This window comes from Salmo salar, chromosome 03 (assembly GCF_965601325.2).
Source record: "Salmo salar chromosome 03, fSalSal1, whole genome shotgun sequence".
Taxonomy (NCBI): Eukaryota; Metazoa; Chordata; class Actinopteri; order Salmoniformes; family Salmonidae; genus Salmo; species Salmo salar.
In genome coordinates this window covers 104,790,001-104,812,199 of record NC_138293.1, presented here as the reverse complement: position 1 = coordinate 104,812,199, position 22,199 = coordinate 104,790,001, and the positions used below count along the sequence as shown (strand labels likewise).

At 45.5% G+C, this 22,199-nt stretch overlaps 1 protein-coding gene across 1 annotated transcript in view; it reads right to left on the bottom strand.

Moving 5' to 3' along the window:
- LOC123731885 (caskin-1) overlaps nucleotides 1–22,199 on the bottom strand; it is a 74,262-nt gene that overhangs the window by 28,118 nt on the left and 23,945 nt on the right. The window contains exons 7-8 of the mRNA XM_082973007.1: nucleotides 5,359–5,463; nucleotides 3,719–3,837 (exon numbers count right to left, since the gene is read on the bottom strand). Coding sequence (XP_082829133.1) covers nucleotides 3,719–3,837; nucleotides 5,359–5,463 — 224 coding nt within the window. The remainder of the gene's footprint in view (nucleotides 1–3,718; nucleotides 3,838–5,358; nucleotides 5,464–22,199) is intronic.

The window sequence follows — 22,199 nt, the reverse complement described above, 5'->3', positions numbered from 1 at the left end:
ACAGCCTTTAGCTACAACACACAGAGACACACAGCCTTTAGCTACAACACACAGAGACACACAGCCTTTAGCTACAACACACAGAGATACAGATATACAGGACTCCAAACAGGGCCGTTCTACACTAGGACAGATATACAGGACTCCAAACAGGGCCGTTCTACACTAGGACAGATATACAGGACTCCAAACAGGGCCGTTCTACACTAGGACAGATATACAGGACTCCAAACAGGGCCGTTCTACACTAGGACAGATATACAGGACTCCAAACAGGGCCGTTCTACACTAGGACAGATATACAGGACTCCAAACAGGGCCATTTCTACACTAGGACAGATATACAGGACTCCAAACAGGGCCGTTCTACACTAGGACAGATATACAGGACTCCAAACAGGGCCGTTTCTATACTAGGACAGATATACAGGACTCCAAACAGGGCCGTTCTACACTAGGACAGATATACAGGACTCCAAACAGGGCCGTTCTACACTAGGACAGATATACAGGACTCCAAACAGGGCCGTTCTACACTAGGACAGATATACAGGACTCCAAACAGGGTCGTTCTACACTAGGACAGATAACTAGGACAGATATACAGGACTCCAAACAGGGCCGTTCTACACTAGGACAGATATACAGGACTCCAAACAGGGCCGTTCTACACTAGGACAGATATACAGGACTCCAAACAGGGCCGTTCTACACTAGGACAGATATACAGGACTCCAAACAGGGTCGTTCTACACTAGGACAGATAACTAGGACAGATATACAGGACTCCAAACAGGGCCGTTCTACACTAGGACAGATAACTAGGACAGATATACAGGACTCCAAACAGGGCCGTTCTACACTAGGACAGATAACTAGGACAGATATACAGGACTCCAAACAGGGCCGTTCTACACTAGGACAGATAACTAGGACAGATATACAGGACTACAAACAGGGCCGTTCTACACTAGGACAGATAACTAGGACAGATATACAGGACTACAAACAGGGCCGTTCTACACTAGGACAGATAACTAGGACAGATATACAGGACTCCAAACAGGGCCGTTCTACACTAGGACAGATAACTAGGACAGATATACAGGACTACAAACAGGGCCGTTCTACACTAGGACAGATAACTAGGACAGATATACAGGACTACAAACAGGGCCGTTCTACACTAGGACAGATATACAGGACTACAAACAGGGCCGTTCTACACTAGGACAGATAACTAGGACAGATATACAGGACTCCAAACAGGGCCGTTCTACACTAGGACAGATAACTAGGACAGATATACAGGACTCCAAACAGGGCCGTTCTACACTAGGACAGATAACTAGGACAGATATACAGGACTCCAAACAGGACCGTTCTACACTAGGACAGATATACAGGACTCCAAACAGGGCCGTTCTACACTAGGACAGATATACAGGACTCCAAACAGGGCCGTTCTACACTAGGACAGATATACAGGACTCCAAACAGGGCCGTTCTACACTAGGACAGATATACAGGACTCCAAACAGGGCCGTTCTACACTAGGACAGATATACAGGACTCCAAACAGGGCCGTTCTACACTAGGACAGATATACAGGACTCCAAACAGGGCCATTTCTACACTAGGACAGATATACAGGACTCCAAACAGGGCCGTTCTACACTAGGACAGATATGCAGGACTCCAAACAGGGCCGTTTCTATACTAGGACAGATATACAGGACTCCAAACAGGGCCGTTCTACACTAGGACAGATATACAGGACTCCAAACAGGGCCGTTCTACACTAGGACAGATATACAGGACTCCAAACAGGGCCGTTCTACACTAGGACAGATATACAGGACTCCAAACAGGGTCGTTCTACACTAGGACAGATAACTAGGACAGATATACAGGACTCCAAACAGGGCCGTTCTACACTAGGACAGATATACAGGACTCCAAACAGGGCCGTTCTACACTAGGACAGATATACAGGACTCCAAACAGGGCCGTTCTACACTAGGACAGATATACAGGACTCCAAACAGGGTCGTTCTACACTAGGACAGATAACTAGGACAGATATACAGGACTCCAAACAGGGCCGTTCTACACTAGGACAGATAACTAGGACAGATATACAGGACTCCAAACAGGGCCGTTCTACACTAGGACAGATAACTAGGACAGATATACAGGACTCCAAACAGGGCCGTTCTACACTAGGACAGATAACTAGGACAGATATACAGGACTACAAACAGGGCCATTCTACACTAGGACAGATAACTAGGACAGATATACAGGACTCCAAACAGGGCCGTTCTACACTAGGACAGATAACTAGGACAGATATACAGGACTACAAACAGGGCCGTTCTACACTAGGACAGATAACTAGGACAGATATACAGGACTACAAACAGGGCCGTTCTACACTAGGACAGATAACTAGGACAGATATACAGGACTACAAACAGGGCCGTTCTACACTAGGACAGATAACTAGGACAGATATACAGGACTACAAACAGGGCCGTTCTACACTAGGACAGATAACTAGGACAGATATACAGGACTCCAAACAGGGCCGTTCTACACTAGGACAGATATACAGGACTCCAAACAGGGCCGTTCTACACTAGGACAGATAACTAGGACAGATATACAGGACTCCAAACAGGGCCGTTCTACACTAGGACAGATAACTAGGACAGATATACATGACTCCAAACAGGGTCGTTCTACACTAGGACAGATAACTAGGACAGATATACAGGACTCCAAACAGGGCCGTTCTACACTAGGACAGATAACTAGGACAGATATACAGGACTACAAACAGGGCCGTTCTACACTAGGACAGATAACTAGGACAGATATACAGGACTCCAAACAGGGCCGTCCTACACTAGGACAGATAACTAGGACAGATATACAGGACTCCAAACAGGGTCGTTCTACACTAGGACAGATAACTAGGACAGATATACAGGACTCCAAACAGGGCCGTCCTACACTAGGACAGATAACTAGGACAGATATACAGGACTCCATACAGGGTCGTTCTACACTAGGACAGATAACTAGGACAGATATACAGGACTACAAACAGGGCCGTTCTACACTAGGACAGATAACTAGGACAGATATACAGGACTCCAAACAGGGCCGTTCTACACAAGGACAGATAACTAGGACAGATATACAGGACTACAAACAGGGCCGTTCTACACTAGGACAGATAACTAGGACAGATATACAGGACTACAAACAGGGCCGTTCTACACTAGGACAGATAACTAGGACAGATATACAGGACTCCAAACAGGGCCGTTCTACACTAGGACAGATAACTAGGACAGATATACAGGACTCCACAGAGGAAACAGAGGTCCATATCATTAAACAGCAGGCGTTTCCTGATAACTTAACTGGTTAAATTAAAAAGGTTAAACAAAGAGCTTTAATGCACAACAAAACTATAGATATATTTTAAATAAAAAAAAATTTTTAACAGCCTGGTTTGTCATTTGTATATCATAGATGGTGACAGTGTCCATTTTAGGACTGCAGTGTGATGAGCATTAAGGGTTTCAAATGTGGTGTGTGTGTGTGTGTGTGTGTGATTTGGTGTGTATTTGTGTGTCTGTGTGTGTGTTTAAGTGTGTGTCTGTGTGTGTGTGGTTCGGTGTGTGTGTGTGTGTGTGTTCCTCACCTTAACCCCCTCGGCCTGCGCGTGGATAATGTGGGTGGAGCTCCCGGCACTCTGACCACTCCCTGATGACCTCACGCTGGTCACGCTGCCAGAGCTCCCCACGCTACTACGGTCTCCACCTGGTAAACACACACACACACACACACACACACACACACACACACACACACACACACACACACACACACACACACACACACACACACACACACACAGGTGTGTTAACACAGAGCCAGGTAACACATGTGTTTCTCTGCTACAATACACTGGACAGCAGCCCACTCAACAGCATGGCTTCACAACTAGGACAGACTAGGTGATTGACGGAGTGACTGACACACTTAAACACACACACACACACCGATTAACTGACACAGGCAAACACACACACACACACACACACATCCACTGACCAACGCAGGCCTGATGACTGACAGAGCGACTAAAGACCCATGCAGATAGATAGATAGATAGATAGATAGATAGATAGATAGATAGATAGATAGATAGATAGATAGATAGATGATAGATAGATAGATAGATAGATACTGTAGAATAGATAGATACTGTAGAATAGATAGATACTGTAGAATAGATAGATACTGTAGAATAGATAGATAGACAGATATAGATATAGATAGATAGATATAGATAGATAGAACGATATAGATAGATAGAACAATATAGATATAGATAGATAGATAGATAGATAGAATGAGATAGATAGATAGATAGATAGAACGATTTAGAGATAGATAGATAGAACAATATAGATAGATAGATAGATATAGATAGATAGAACGATATAGATAGAACAATATAGATAGATAGAATGATATAGATAGATACTGTAGAATAGATAGATACTGTAGAATAGATAGATAGACAGATAGATAGAACGATATAGATATAGATAGATATAGATATATAGATATAGATAGATAGAACGATATAGATAGATAGAACGATATAGATAGATAGATAGATAGATAGATAGATAGATAGATAGATAGATAGATAGATAGAATGATATAGATAGAACAATATAGAGATAGATAGATAGAACAATATAGATAGATAGATAGATAGATAGATAGATAGATAGATAGATAGATAGATAGATAGAACGATATAGATAGAACAATATAGATAGATAGATAGATAGAACGATATAGATATAGAACGATATAGATATAGATAGATAGAACAATATAGATATAGAACGATATAGATATAGATAGATAGAACAATATAGATAGATAGATAGATAGATAGATAGATAGATAGATAGATAGATAGATAGATAGATAGATAGATAGATAGATTGATAATGACTGCAGCCCTACACACACAGCCAGGGACCAGGTATTGCCAGGTATTGCCAGGTACAGCCAGGGACCAGGTACAGCCAGGTAGGAACTGGGCTCTGTTCAGCTCTGGACATAATGGAGGGACAGCGGGGTCTGTAAGGTGCCCCTATCCACTGATTCTAGGTCAGATCCTGTAGGGTCTGTTGTGTTGCCTTGCCCTATAGTATTAACCGTAAAATCTGATCTAGATCTGTGGTTAGGGGCAGCTTCTATCTGTAGACAACGCCACAGGTCAGGGGTCAGGCAAGGCTGCGCGGGGCGGGGGGTTACCTGGCCCAGGCTTGCGCAGCACCCATATCTCCTCGCTGGAGCTGCCCTGGGGGCCGCAGGACCGGGTGGGGGAACCGTGAGGGTTGGCTTCTGAGCCGCGACCACCTTCAACACAGAAACCACTGTTAACCTCTAACCCTGCTCCGCTAATCTGGCTGTAGCCGCTAACCCCGGGCTACGCTAAACTATCGGGGTAATCCTGGGGATAAACTAGCCTTAGTACCTAACTCCGGGGTTAAACTAGCATTAGCAGCTAAACCCCGCGCTAAACTAGCATTAGTAGCTAACCTCAAACTAGCCATCATTGCTAGCCCTGGGGCTAAAATAGCATTAGAAGCTAACCCTGTCACTGAACGAGTATTAGTAGCTAACCCTAAACTAGGAATCACTGCTAGTCCTGGGGCTAAACTACCATTAGCAGCTAACCCCAAACTAGCCATCACTGCTAGCCCTGGGGCTAAAATAGCATTAGCAGCTAACGCTGTCACTGAACTAGCATTAGTAGCTAATCCTAAACTAGGAATCACTGCTAGTCCTGGGGCTAAACTACCATTAGCAGCTAACCCCAAACTAGCCATCACTGCTAGTCCTGGGGCTAAAATAGCATTAGCAGCTAACCCTGTCACTGAACTAGCATTAGTAGTTAACCCTAAACTAGGAATCACTGCTAGTCCTGGGGCTAAACTGCCAGTAGCGGTTAACCCTGAAGCTAATGTAGTGTTAGCCAATAACTAGCATTAGCAGCTAACAATTAAGCTAAACTAGCATTAATTGCTAACTGTTAATGACTTACCCTCTAACCTCTAACCCTTAGCTTTTGCTAGCACTGACCGCTAATTCTAAACTGGCTAACCAGCCCCACCACGATCCCCAACCAGCAGGACAGAAGGGGTTTGCAGGGCGGGGTGAGGGTGGGGGGTACGGGGAGACCCTAGAATATACAATATATCTGCTGGTTTAACTTCACCCTATCTTAACAGCAGACACAAACACACACGCATATATACATCACATATATATATATATATATATTCCATAGATATATGAGAACATTTATATACCGTCGTACATAAATAGATCAGTAACATGCCTGTATATCTGTGTAGATATATATATGTCAGAATGTACATAAATATACACACATATATATATAATATATGAAGAGATATATGATGATATATGAAGTGTAAGGTAAGGTAGGTCCGGTATGAGCTGCAGTGCATCAGGAGAGAGGATTACAGTAGAACAAGGATTCAAGGCCTTTAGAGCCTGGAGGAGAGGATTACAGTAGAACAGAGACTCAAGGCCTTTAGAGACTGGAGGAGAGGTTTACAGTAGAACGGGGACTCAAGGCCTTTATTAACCATAGAGACTGGAGGAGAGGATTACAGTAGAACAGAGACTCAAGGCCTTTAGAGACTGGAGGAGAGGATTACAGTAGAACAGAGACTCAAGGCCTTTAGAGACTGGAGGAGAGGTTTACAGTAGAACGGGGACTCAAGGCCTTTATTAACCATAGAGACTGGAGGAGAGGATTACAGTAGAACAGAGACTCAAGGCCTTTAGAGACTGGAGGAGAGGATTACAGTAGAACAGAGACTCAAGGCCTTTAGAGACTGGAGGAGAGGTTTACAGTAGAACGGGGACTCAAGGCCTTTATTAACCATAGAGACTGGAGGAGAGGATTACAGTAGAACAGGGACTCAATGCCTTTAGAGACTGGAGGAGAGGATTACAGTAGAACGGGGACTCAAGGCCTTTATAAACCATAGAGAATGGAGGAGAGGATTACAGTAGAACAGGGACTCAATGCCTTTAGAGAATGGAGGAGAGGATTACAGTAGAACAGGGACTCAAGGCCTTTAGAGACTGGAGGATTACAGTAGAACAGAGACTCAAGGCCTTTAGAGACTGGAGGAGAGGATTACAGTAGAACAGGGACTCAAGGCCTTTAGAGACTGGAGGAGAGGATTACAGTAGAACAGGGACTCAAGGCCTTTATAAACCATAGAGACTGGAGGAGAGGATTACAGTAGAACAGGGACTCAAGGCCTTTAGAGACTGGAGGAGAGGATTACAGTAGAACAGAGACTCAAGGCCTTTAGAGACTGGAAGAGAGGATTACAGTAGAACAGGGACTCAAGGCCTTTAGAGACTGGAGGAGAGGATTACAGTAGAACAGGGACTCAAGGCCTTTAGAGACTGGAGGAGAGGATTACAGTAGAACAGGGACTCAAGGCCTTTATTAACCATAGAGACTGGAGGAGAGGATTACAGTAGAACAGAGACTCAAGGCCTTTAGAGACTGGAGGAGAGGATTACAGTAGAACAGGGACTCAAGGCCTTTAGAGACTGGAGGAGAGGATTACAGTAGAACAGGGACTCAAGGCCTTTATTAACCATAGAGACTGGAGGAGAGGATTACAGTAGAACAGGGACTCAATGCCTTTAGAGAATGGAGGAGAGGATTACAGTAGAACAAGGATTCAAGGCCTTTAGAGGCCGGAGGAGAGGATTACAGTAGAACAGGGACTCAATGCCTTTAGAGACTGGAGGAGAGGATTACAGTAGAACAGGGACTCAAGGCCTTTAGAGACTGGAGGAGAGGATTACAGTAGAACGGGGACTCAAGGCCTTTATAAACCATAGAGACTGGAGGAGAGGATTACAGTAGAACAGGGACTCAAGGCCTTTAGAGACTGGAGGAGAGGATTACAGTAGAACAGGGACTCAAGGCCTTTAGAGACTGGAGGAGAGGATTACAGTAGAACAGGGACTCAAGGCCTTTATAAACCATAGAGACTGGAGGAGAGGATTACAGTAGAACAGGGACTCAAGGCCTTTAGAGACTGGAGGAGAGGATTACAGTAGAACGGGGACTCAAGGTCTTTAGAGACTAGAGGAGAGGATTACAGTAGAACAGGGACTCAATGCCTTTAGAGACTGGAGGAGAGGATTACAGTAGAACAGAGACTCAAGGCCTTTATAAACCATAGAGACTGGAGGAGAGGATTACAGTAGAACAGGGACTCAAGGCCTTTAGAGACTGGAGGAGAGGATTACAGTAGAACAGAGACTCAAGGCCTTTATAAACCATAGAGACTGGAGGGGAGGATTACAGTACAACAGAGACTCAAGGCCTTTATAAACCATAGAGACTGGAGGAGAGGATTACAGTAGAACAGGGACTCAAGGCCTTTATAGACTGGAGGAGAGGATTACAGTAGAACAGAGACTCAAGGCCTTTAGCGACTGGAGGAGAGGATTACAGTAGAACAGGGCCCGTATCCACAAAGCCTCTCGGAGAACGAGTGCTGAACTAGAATCAGGTGCCACCTGTCCATATAAACATATTCGGATTTAATAAAAGACTAAACTGGGGAGGGTTATACACGCTTTATACCTGGTTTATAAAGGCTTAATACGAGTGGTGTAGATGGAGGCAATGATAGGAAGTGAAACGAAGGAAAAGGAAACATATAATGTTACTAATGACTGGCCTAAACAGTCTTCTGATAGATGGAATAGCTTCCCCAAATACACCTTCTCCAAGAAACGTTAACTAGCTACGAACTAGCCTGTGTTTACCTTGCAGAATGATATCAGGATTATTTGCATCAATCCAGTGGCCATTTGTTTTAGAAAACTCCATCTCGTGCTACATAAACACCGCTAACCAAACAACAGTGCTAGGTGGCTGTGCTACACAAACACCGCTAACCGCTAACCAAACAGCAGTGCTAGGTGGCTGTGCTACAGAAACACCACTAACCAAACAACAGTGCTAGGTGGCTGTACTACAGAAACACTGCTAACCAAACAACAGTGCTAGGTGGCTGTGCTACAGAAACACCACTAACCGCTAACCAAACAACAGTGCTAGGTGGCTGTGCTACAGAAACACCACTAACCGCTAACCAAACAACAGTGCTAGGTGGCTGTGCTACTGAAACACCGCTAACCGCTAACCAAATTACAGTGCTAGGTGGCTGTGCTACTGAAACACCGCTAACCAAACAACAGTGCTAGGTTGCTGTGCTACAGAAACACCACTAACCAAACAACAGCTAGGTGGCTGTGCTACAGAAACACAGCTAACCAAACAACAGTGCTAGGTGGCTGTGCTACAGAAACACCGCTAACCAAACAACAGTGCTAGGTGGCTGTGCTACAGAAACACCACTAACCGCTAACCAAACAACAGTGCTAGGTGGCTGTGCTACATAAACACCGCTAACCGCTAACCAAATTACAGTGCTAGGTGGCTGTGCTACAGAAACACTGCTAACCAAACAAGAGTGCTAGGTGGCTGTGCTACAGAAACACCACTAACCGCTAACCAAACAACAGTGCTAGGTGGCTGTGCTACATAAACACCGCTAACCGCTAACCAAATAACAGTGCTAGGTGGCTGTGCTACAGAAACACCGCTAACCAAACAACAGTGCTAGGTAGCTGTGCTACAGAAACACTGCTAACCAAACAACAGTGCTAGGTGGCTGTGCTACAGAAACACCACTAACCAAACAACAGTGCTAGGTGGCTGTGCTACAGAAACACCGCTAACCAAACAACAGTGCTAGGTGGCTAGATAGTTGTGTTCTTGTTGGAAGACCCACTTGCGGCTACGTTTCAGCCTCCTGGATGAGGCAACCAGGGTTTTTTGGGCTGATTTTGAGCTCATGGTGCCGTTAACCCTTTATCAAGGACCCCAGGATCAGTTGAAGCGAAACATCCCTATAACATGAAAGTATATTTTACATTAGGTATGAGGTTCTTTTCTGCATAGTGTTTAATACAGTGGGGGGTGGGGGGGGAGTATTTGATCCCCTGCTGATTTTGTATGTTTGCCCTACTGACAAAGAAATGATCAGTCTATAATTTTAATGGTGGGTTTATTTGAACAGTGAGAGACAGAATAATGTTGTCACGTTCTGACCAGTAAAGGGGTTATCTGTTATTGTAGTTTGGTCAGGACGTGGCAGGGGGGTATTTGTTTTATATGGTTCGGGGTGTGTGTTTATGTAGAGGGGTGTTTGATTTATGTATTCCGGGGTTTTGGTCTATGTTCTATGTTAGTGTATTTCTATGTTCCGTCTAGTCATTCTATTTCTATGTTTAGGTCATTGGGATTGGGGCCTTCAATTGGAGGCAGCTGTTTATCGTTGCCTCTGATTGAAGGTCCTATAATTAGGAGTGTGTTTGATATGGGAATTGTGGGAGGTTGTTCTTTGCACGGCTGTGTTTAACCTGCAAGACTGTTCGTTCGTTTATTGTTTTGTTTATTAGTCGCGTTCACAATAAAAGTTAAGATGACAACCCGCTGCGCCTTGGTCCAATTACTACGACGACCGTGACAAATACCTATTTCCCTCATTAAAATGCAAATCATTTTATACACATTTTTTGACATGCGTTTTTTTCTGGATTTTTTTTGTTGTTATTCTGTCTCTCACTGTTCAAATAAACCTACCATTAAAATTATAGACTGATCCTTTCTTTGTCAGTGGGCAAACGTACAAAATCAGCAGGGGATCAAATACTTTTTTTCCCCTTCACTGTATGCGTGGTTCTTTCAATGCCAAAAACCCACCCCTGGTGTACGTGGCCAAAGAGCTCTATTTCTGTCTCACATGGCTCGGATCCAATCCGAGGGCCTTTCCCCATGGTGATGGATGTGAAATGGATTTTACACGTCTGTTATCTCATTATTATACCCTCAGTGAAACAGGAAGCCGTGGAAGACCACAATACACTTTCCTTAAAGTTCTGATGAACTTTAAAAAAAAAAAAATAATAATAATAATAATAATAAAATATTAACGGAGATTTATTTTTGTTTGATTTTATTTATAAAAATCTTTAAAAGTGTTTCCAATAATTTTGACATCAATCTTATTTAGATTTGTTTTTATTACTCTTAAAAAAAATCTCTTTCTCTGAGCAATTGTATTAGTTAACTTTTTTTTTTTGTAGCACACAATAAAGCTCAGTATTTGAAATGATTTATTATATACAGTAATTCTTTGAGGCGACTGCATATGTTTTCTACAGTAGTGGATAAAGTATCTCTCTAAGCCGAGTTTAGAGATGCATCGGGCAGTGGCCTACTGACTATTGTGAACAGTCTTTAGAGAAGTTTATTGGTGTTTTAGTGGAGAATAAAATGTTCCCCTGAATAGAACTCGTGTTGTTGTTGTTGTTGTTGTTGCTTTGAAGACACCATTTAGAAAAGACGGGACCGTACATTTGGACTTCGGAATCAGCTCATACTGTCACCACAGAGCTATTTCCCCTCTGACCGTTCCACTGCCAAGGAAGGGGAGAGAGCAACGGGTTAAAACTCCCCTCTCTCTCTCTCTCTCTGTCTCTCTGTCTGTCTCTCTCTCTCTCTCTCTCTCTGTCTTTCTCTCTGTCTCTCTGTCTCTCTCTCTCTCTCTCTCTCTCTCTCTCTGTCCTCTCTCTCTCTCTGTCTCTCTCTCTCTCTGTCTCTCTCTCTGTCTCTCTCTCTCTCTCTCTAGGATTGATAGTTTTAATGTTATAATTCTGTCTGAGAGACCAGACTGGATTGATAGCTGTAATGTTATAGATTAGATAGATATAGATTAGATAATTAGATAATATAATTAGATAATATTAGATAATATATATATATTATAGATCAGTGGTATAGTCAGGTTGAGTGGGTGGTATAGTCAGGTTGAGTGGGTGGTATGGGCAGGTTGAGTGGGTGGTATAGTCAGGTGGCAGGTTGAGTGGGTGCTATAGTCAGGTTGAGTGGGTGGTATGGTCAGGTTGAGTGGGTGGTAGGGTCAGGTTGAGTGGGTGGTATGGTCAGGTTGAGTGGGTGGTATAGTCAGGTTGAGTGGGTGGTATAGTCAGGTTGAGTGGGTGGTATGGTCAGGTTGAGTGGGTGGTAGGGTCAGGTTGAGTGGGTGGTATAGTCAGGTTGAGTGGGTGGTATGGTCAGGTTGAGTGGGTGGTAGGGTCAGGTTGAGTGGGTGGTATAGTCAGGTTGAGTGGGTGGTATAGTCAGGTTGAGTGGGTGGTATAGTCAGGTATAGTGGGTGGTATAGTCAGGTTGAGTGGGTGGTATGGTCAGGTTGAGTGGGTGGTATGGTCAGGTTGAGTGGGTGGTAGGGTCAGGTTGAGTGGGTGGTATGGTGAGGTTGAGTGGGTGGTATGGTGAGGTTGAGTGGGTGGTATGGTCAGGTTGAGTGGGTGGTATGGTCAGGTTGAGTGGGTGGTATGGTCAGGTTGAGTGGGTGGTATGGTCAGGTTGAGTGGGTGGTATAGTCAGGTTGAGTGGGTGGTATAGTCAGGTTGAGTGGGTGGTAGGGTCAGGTTGAGTGGGTGGTGTGGTCAGGTTGAGTGGGTGGTGTGGTCAGGTTGAGTGGGTGGTAGGGTCAGGTTGAGTGGGTGGTATAGTCAGGTTGAGTGGGTGGTGTGGTCAGGTTGAGTGGGTGGTAGGGTCAGGTTGAGTGGGTGGTATGGTCAGGTTGAGTGGGTGGTATGGTCAGGTTGAGTGGGTGGTATGGTCAGGTTGAGTGGGTGGTAGGGTCAGGACAGAGGGAATTAGCAGAAAACAAGGAACCAACCAACCAAACTGAACCAAACTGAACCATCTCAGGTCAACAGAACATGAGACCGTCTAGAACTTCCTCTGACGGTGACCAGCGTTTTCTAAACTCGTTCCTCGCCATCCCCAGGGGGGCGCATTTCGCCCCCCCCCCCCCCCCCCCCCCCCCCACCCCCCTTCCCCAACACGACACAGCCGATTCATAAACAACCAGGTCACCATCAAGCTCTGATCTATTGAATCGGCTGTGTAGCGCTAGGGGCAGAGAAACACTAAAAGGTGGCCCCTAAGGCGGGGGCCCCCGGGACCGAGTTTGGGAAACAAGGTGTATTCAATTATGAGATTTAAATCCTCACTGTCTGTGGACTGAGAGGGGGGGATTTGTCCTGTTACTGAAGCACAGACGGCGTCTGGTTACACAGACGCAAGGGGTTATCAATATCTCCAAGGGCGTCTGAGGTATTCTACACAACGTTAGTGTCCGATTACCTGTCGCCGGCAGGTCAAAGGTCACTGTATTAAATGTTCAATGCTCGTCAACGTGCTCTAGTGAGTACGGGAAGGTGAGGCTAGATGCTAAGGCACAGTACACACACTCTACACCCCACTGTAACCCTTGATGAACAGCAACACCCCACTGTAACCCTTGTTGAACAGCAACACTACACCCCACTGTAACCCTTGTTGAACAGCAACACTACACCCCACTGTAACCCTTGATGAACAGAAACACCCCACTGTAACCCTTGTTGAACAGCAACACTACACCCCACTGTAACCCTTGTTGAACAGCAACACTACACCCCACTGTAACCCTTGTTGAACAGCAACACTACACCCCACTGTAACCCTTGTTGAACAGCAACACTACACTACACTGTAACCCTTGTTGAACAGCAACACTACACTGTAACCCTTGTTGAACAGCAACACTACACCCCACTGTAACCCTTGTTGAACAGCAACACTACACCCCACTGTAACCCTTGTTGAACAGCAACACTACACCCCACTGTAACCCTTGTTGAACAGCAACACTACACCCCACTGTAACCCTTGTTGAACAGCAACACTACACTACACTGTAACCCTTGTTGAACAGCAACACTACACTGTAACCCTTGTTGAACAGCAACACTACACCCCACTGTAACCCTTGTTGAACAGCAACACTACACCCCACTGTAACCCTTGTTGAACAGCAACACTACACTGTAACCCTTGTTGAACAGCAACACTACACCCCACTGTAACCCTTGTTGAACAGCAACACTACACTGTAACCCTTGTTGAACAGCAACACTACACTGTAACCCTTGTTGAACAGCAACACTACACCCCACTGTAACCCTTGTTCAACAGCAACACTACACCCCACTGTAACCCTTGTTGAACAGCAACACCCCACTGTAACCCTTGTTCAACAGCAACACCACACTGTAACCCTTGTTCAACAGCAACACTACACTGTAACCCTTGTTGAACAGCAACACTACGCCCCACTGTAACCCTTGTTCAACAGCAACACCCCACTGTAACCCTTGTTGAACAGCAACACCCCACTGTAACCCTTGTTCAACAGCAACACCACACTACACTGTAACCCTTGTTCAACAGCAACACTACACCCCACTGTAACCCTTGTTGAACAGCAACACAAAACCCCACTGTAACCCTTGTTCAACAGCAACACTACACCCCACTGTAACCCTTGTTCAACAGCAACACTACACCCCACTGTAACCCTTGTTGAACAGCAACACCCCACTGTAACCCTTGTTGAACAGGAACACTACACTGTAACCCTTCTTGAACAGCAACACCACACTGTAACCCTTGTTGAACAGCAACACCACAACCCACTGTAACCCTTGTTCAACAGCAACACCACACTGTAACCCTTGTTCAACAGCAACACCCCACTGTAACCCTTGTTCAACCGCAACACCACACTGTAACCCTTGTTCAACAGCAACAGCAACACTACACTATAACCCTTGTTCAACAGCAACACCCCACTGTAACCCTTGTTGAACAGCAACACTACACCCCACTGTAACCCTTGTTCAACAGCAACACCATACTATAACCCTTGTTCAACAGCAACACCACACTGTAACCATTGTTCAACAGCAACACCCCACTGTAACCCTTGTTCAACAGCAACACCCCACTGTAACCCTTGTTGAACAGCAACACCCCACAGTGTAACCCTTGTTGAACAGCAACACTACACCCCACTGTAACCCTTGTTGAACAGCAACACCCCACTGTAACCCTTGTTGAACAGCAACACCACACCCCACTGTAACCCTTGTTGAAAAGCAACACTCCACTGTAACCCTTGTTGAACAGCAACACCCAACACTGTAACCCTTGTTCAACAGCAACACCCCACTGTAACCCTTGTTCAACAGCAACACCACACTGTAACCCTTGTTCAACAGCAACAGCAACACTACACTATAACCCTTGTTCAACAGCAACACCACACTGTAACCATTGTTCAACAGCAACACTACACTGTAACCCTTGTTCAACAGCAACATCCCACTATAACCCTTGTTGAACAGCAACACCACACTGGAACCTTTGTTGAACAGCAACACTACACCCCACTGTAACCCTTGTTGAACAGCAACACTACACTGTAACCCTTGTTGAACAGCAACACTACACCCACTGTAACCCTTGTTCAACAGCAAAACCCCACTGTAACCCTTGTTCAACAGCAACACTACACTGTAACCCTTGTTCAACAGCAACACTACACCCCACTGTAACCCTTGTTGAACAGCAACACCCCACTGTAACCCTTGTTCAACAGCAACACCCCACTGTAACCATTGTTCAACAGCAACACCCCACTGTAACCCTTGTTCAACAGCAACACCTCACTGTAACCCTTGTTGAACAGCAACACCCCACAGTGTAACCCTTGTTGAACAGCAACACTACACCCCACTGTAACCCTTGTTGAACAGCAACACCCCACTGTAACCCTTGTTGAACAGCAACACCACACCCCACTGTAACCCTTGTTGAAAAGCAACACTCCACTGTAACCCTTGTTGAACAGCAACACCCAACACTGTAACCCTTGTTCAACAGCAACACCACACTGTAACCCTTGTTGAACAGCAACACTACACTGTAACCCTTGTTCAACAGCAACACTACACTGTAACCCTTGTTCAACAGCAACACTACACTGTAACCCTTGTTCAACAGCAACACCCCACTGTAACCCTTGTTCAACAGCAACACTACACTGTAACCCTTGTTCAACAGCAACACCCCACTGTAACCCTTGTTGAACAGCAACACTACACCCCACTGTAACCCTTGTTCAACAGCAACACTACACTGTAACCCTTGTTCAACAGCAACACCCCACTGTAACCCTTGTTCAACAGCAACACCCCACTGTAACCCTTGTTCAACAGCAACACTACACTGTAACCCTTGTTCAACAGCAACACCCCACTGTAACCCTTGTTGAACAGCAACACTACACCCCACTGTAACCCTTGTTCAACAGCAACACCACACTGTAACCCTTGTTCAACAGCAACACCACACTGGTACCATTGTTCAACAGCAACACCCCACTGTAACCCTTGTTCAACAGCAACACCACACTGTAACCCTTGTTCAACAGCGACACCACACTGTAACCCTTGTTCAACAGCAACAGCAACACTACACTATAACCCTTGTTCAACAGCAACACCACACTGTAACCATTGTTCAACAGCAACACTACACTGTAACCCTTGTTCAACAGCAACATCCCACTATAACCCTTGTTGAACAGCAACACCACACTGGAACCTTTGTTGAACAGCAACACTACACCCCACTGTAACCCTTGTTGAACAGCAACACTACACTGTAACCCTTGTTGAACAGCAACACTACACCCACTGTAACCCTTGTTCAACAGCAAAACCCCACTGTAACCCTTGTTCAACAGCAACACTACACTGTAACCCTTGTTCAACAGCAACACTACACCCCAGTGTAACCCTTGTTGAACAGCAACACAAAACCCCACTGTAACCCTTGTTCAACAGCAACACCACACTGTAACCCTTGTTCAACAGCAACACTACACTGTAACCCTTGTTGAACAGCAACACTACGCCCCACTGTAACCCTTGTTCAACAGCAACACCACACTGTAACCCTTGTTGAACAGTAACACCCCACTGTAACCCTTGTTCAACAGCAACACCACACTACACTGTAACCCTTGTTCAACAGCAACACTACACCCCACTGTAACCCTTGTTGAACAGCAACACAAAACCCCACTGTAACCCTTGTTCAACAGCAACACTACACCCCACTGTAACCCTTGTTCAACAGCAACACTACACCCCACTGTAACCCTTGTTGAACAGCAACACCCCACTGTAACCCTTGTTGAACAGGAACACTACACTGTAACCCTTCTTGAACAGCAACACCACACTGTAGCCCTTGTTGAACAGCAACACTACTCCCCACTGTAACCCTTGTTGAACAGCAACACCACAACCCACTGTAACCCTTGTTCAACAGCAACACCACACTGTAACCCTTGTTCAACAGCAACACCCCACTGTAACCCTTGTTCAACCGCAACACCACACTGTAACCCTTGTTCAACAGCAACACCATACTATAACCCTTGTTCAACAGCAACACCACACTGTAACCATTGTTCAACAGCAACACCCCACTGTAACCCTTGTTCAACAGCAACACCCCACTGTAACCCTTGTTGAACAGCAACACCCCACAGTGTAACCCTTGTTGAACAGCAACACTACACCCCACTGTAACCCTTGTTGAACAGCAACACCCCACTGTAACCCTTGTTGAACAGCAACACCACACCCCACTGTAACCCTTGTTGAAAAGCAACACTCCACTGTAACCCTTGTTGAACAGCAACACCCAACACTGTAACCCTTGTTCAACAGCAACACCCCACTGTAACCCTTGTTGAACAGCAACACTACACTGTAACCCTTGTTGAACAGCAACACCCCACCGAAACCCTTGTTCAACAGCAACACTACACTGTAACCCTTGTTCAACAGCAACACCCCACTGTAACCCTTGTTCAACAGCAACACCCCACTGTAACCCTTGTTCAACAGCAACACCACACTGTAACCCTTGTTGAACAGCAACACTACACTGTAACCCTTGTTGAACAGCAACACCCCACCGAAACCCTTGTTCAACAGCAACACTACACTGTAACCCTTGTTGAACAGCAACACTACACCCCACTGTAACCCTTGTTCAACAGTAACACCACACTGTAACCCTTGTTCAACAGCAACACCACACTGGTACCATTGTTCAACAGCAACACCCCACTGTAACCCTTGTTCAACAGCAACACCACACTGTAACCCTTGTTGAACAGCAACACTACACCCCACTGTAACCCTTGTTCAACAGCAACACTACACTGTAACCCTTGTTGAACAGCAACACTACACCCCACTGTAACCCTTGTTCAACAGCAACACCACACTGGTACCATTGTTCACCAGCAACACCCCACTGTAACCCTTGTTCAACAGCAACACCACACTGTAACCCTTGTTCAACAGCGACACCACACTGTAACCCTTGTTCAACAGCAACAGCAACACTACACTATAACCCTTGTTCAACAGCAACACCACACTGTAACCATTGTTCAACAGCAACACTACACTGTAACCCTTGTTCAACAGCAACATCCCACTATAACCCTTGTTGAACAGCAACACCACACTGGAACCTTTGTTGAACAGCAACACTACACCCCACTGTAACCCTTGTTGAACAGCAACACTACACTGTAACCCTTGTTGAACAGCAACACTACACCCACTGTAACCCTTGTTCAACAGCAAAACCCCACTGTAACCCTTGTTCAACAGCAACACTACACTGTAACCCTTGTTCAACAGCAACACTACACCCCACTGTAACCCTTGTTCAACAGCAACACCCCACTGTAACCCTTGTTCAACCGCAACACCACACTGTAACCCTTGTTCAACAGCAACACCATACTATAACCCTTGTTCAACAGCAACACCACACTGTAACCATTGTTCAACAGCAACACCCCACTGTAACCCTTGTTCAACAGCAACACCTCACTGTAACCCTTGTTGAACAGCAACACCCCACAGTGTAACCCTTGTTGAACAGCAACACTACACCCCACTGTAACCCTTGTTGAACAGCAACACCCCACTGTAACCCTTGTTGAACAGCAACACCACACCCCACTGTAACCCTTGTTGAAAAGCAACACTCCACTGTAACCCTTGTTGAACAGCAACACCCAACACTGTAACCCTTGTTCAACAGCAACACCACACTGTAACCCTTGTTGAACAGCAACACTACACTGTAACCCTTGTTCAACAGCAACACCCCACCGAAACCCTTGTTCAACAGCAACACTACACTGTAACCCTTGTTCAACAGCAACACCCCACTGTAACCCTTGTTCAACAGCAACACTACACTGTAACCCTTGTTCAACAGCAACACCCCACTGTAACCCTTGTTCAACAGCAACACTACACCCCACTGTAACCCTTGTTCAACAGTAACACCACACTGTAACCCTTGTTCAACAGCAACACCACACTGTAACCCTTGTTCAACAGCAACACCCCACTGTAACCCTTGTTGAACAGCAACACTACACCCCACTGTAACCCTTGTTCAACAGCAACACCCCACTATAACCCTTGTTCAACAGCAACACCACACTGTAACCCTTGTTCAACAGCGACACCACACTGTAACCCTTGTTCAACAGCAACAGCAACACTACACTATAACCCTTGTTCAACAGCAACACCACACTGTAACCATTGTTCAACAGCAACACTACACTGTAACCCTTGTTCAACAGCAACATCCCACTATAACCCTTGTTGAACAGCAACACCACACTGGAACCTTTGTTGAACAGCAACACTACACCCCACTGTAACCCTTGTTGAACAGCAACACTACACTGTAACCCTTGTTGAACAGCAACACTACACCCACTGTAACCCTTGTTCAACAGCAAAACCCCACTGTAACCCTTGTTCAACAGCAACACTACACTGTAACCCTTGTTGAACAGCAACACTACGCCCCACTGTAACCCTTGTTCAACAGCAACACCACACTGTAACCCTTGTTCAACAGTAACACCCCACTGTAACCCTTGTTCAACAGCAACACCACACTACACTGTAACCCTTGTTCAACAGCAACACTACACCCCACTGTAACCCTTGTTGAACAGCAACACAAAACCCCACTGTAACCCTTGTTCAACAGCAACACTACACCCCACTGTAACCCTTGTTCAACAGCAACACCATACTATAACCCTTGTTCAACAGCAACACCACACTGTAACCATTGTTCAACAGCAACACCCCACTGTAACCCTTGTTCAACAGCAACACCCCACTGTAACCCTTGTTGAACAGCAACACCCCACAGTGTAACCCTTGTTGAACAGCAACACTACACCCCACTGTAACCCTTGTTGAACAGCAACACCCCACTGTAACCCTTGTTGAAAAGCAACACTCCACTGTAACCCTTGTTGAACAGCAACACCCAACACTGTAACCCTTGTTCAACAGCAACACCACACTGTAACCCTTGTTGAACAGCAACACTACACTGTAACCCTTGTTGAACAGCAACACCCCACCGAAACCCTTGTTCAACAGCAACACTACACTGTAACCCTTGTTCAACAGCAACACCCAACACTGTAACCCTTGTTCAACAGCAACACCACACTGTAACCCTTGTTCAACAGCAACACTACACTGTAACCCTTGTTCAACAGCAACACCCCACTGTAACCCTTGTTGAACAGCAACACTACACCCCACTGTAACCCTTGTTCAACAGCAACACCACACTGTAACCCTTGTTCAACAGCAACACCACACTGGTACCATTGTTCACCAGCAACACCCCACTGTAACCCTTGTTCAACAGCAACACCACACTGTAACCCTTGTTCAACAGCGACACCACACTGTAACCCTTGTTCAACAGCAACAGCAACACTACACTATAACCCTTGTTCAACAGCAACACCACACTGTAACCATTGTTCAACAGCAACACTACACTGTAACCCTTGTTCAACAGCAACATCCCACTATAACCATTGTTGAACAGCAACACCACACTGGAACCCTTGTTGAACAGCAACACTACACCCCACTGTAACCCTTGTTGAACAGCAACACCCCACTGTAACCCTTGTTGAACAGCAACACTACACCTCACTGTAACCCTTGTTCAACAGCAACACCACACCCCACTGTAACTCTTGTTGAAAAGCAACACTACACCCCACTGTAACCCTTGTTGAACAGCAACACCACACCCACTGTAACCCTTGTTGAACAGCAACACCCCACTGTAACCCTTGTTCAACAGCAACACCACACTCTAACCCTTGTTTAACAGCAACACTACACTGTAACCCTTGTTCAACAGCAACACCCCACTGTAACCCTTGTTGAACAGCAACACCCCACACTGTAACCCTTGTTGAACAGCAACACCCCACTGTAACCCTTGTTCAACAGCAACACCCCACTGTAACCCTTGTTGAACAGCAACACCCCACACTGTAACCCTTGTTGAACAGCAACACTACACCCCACTGTAACCCTTGTTGAACAGCAACACCCCACTGTAACCCTTGTTGAACAGCAACACCCAACACTGTAACCCTTGTTCAACAGCAACACCCCACTGTAACCCTTGTTCAACAGCAACCCCCCACTGTAACCCTTGTTCAACAGCAACACTACACTGTAACCCTTGTTCAACAGCAACACCACACTGTAACCCTTGTTCAACAGCAACACCCCACTGTAACCCTTGTTCAACAGCAACACCCCACTGTAACCCTTGTTCAACAGCAACACCCCACTGTAACCCTTGTTCAACAGCAACACCCCACTGTAACCCTTGTTTTAAATGGATGGTGTGACAACAGCAACAACAGAAAAAACTACTTTAAACTGTAACAGATGACATAAACCACAACTTTAAACTGTAACAGATGACATAAACCACAACTTTAAACTGTAACAGATGACATAAACCTCAACTTTAAACTGTAACAGATGACATAAACCACAACTTTAAACAGTAACAGATGACATAAACCACAACTTTAAACCGTAACAGATGACATAAACCACAACTTTAAACT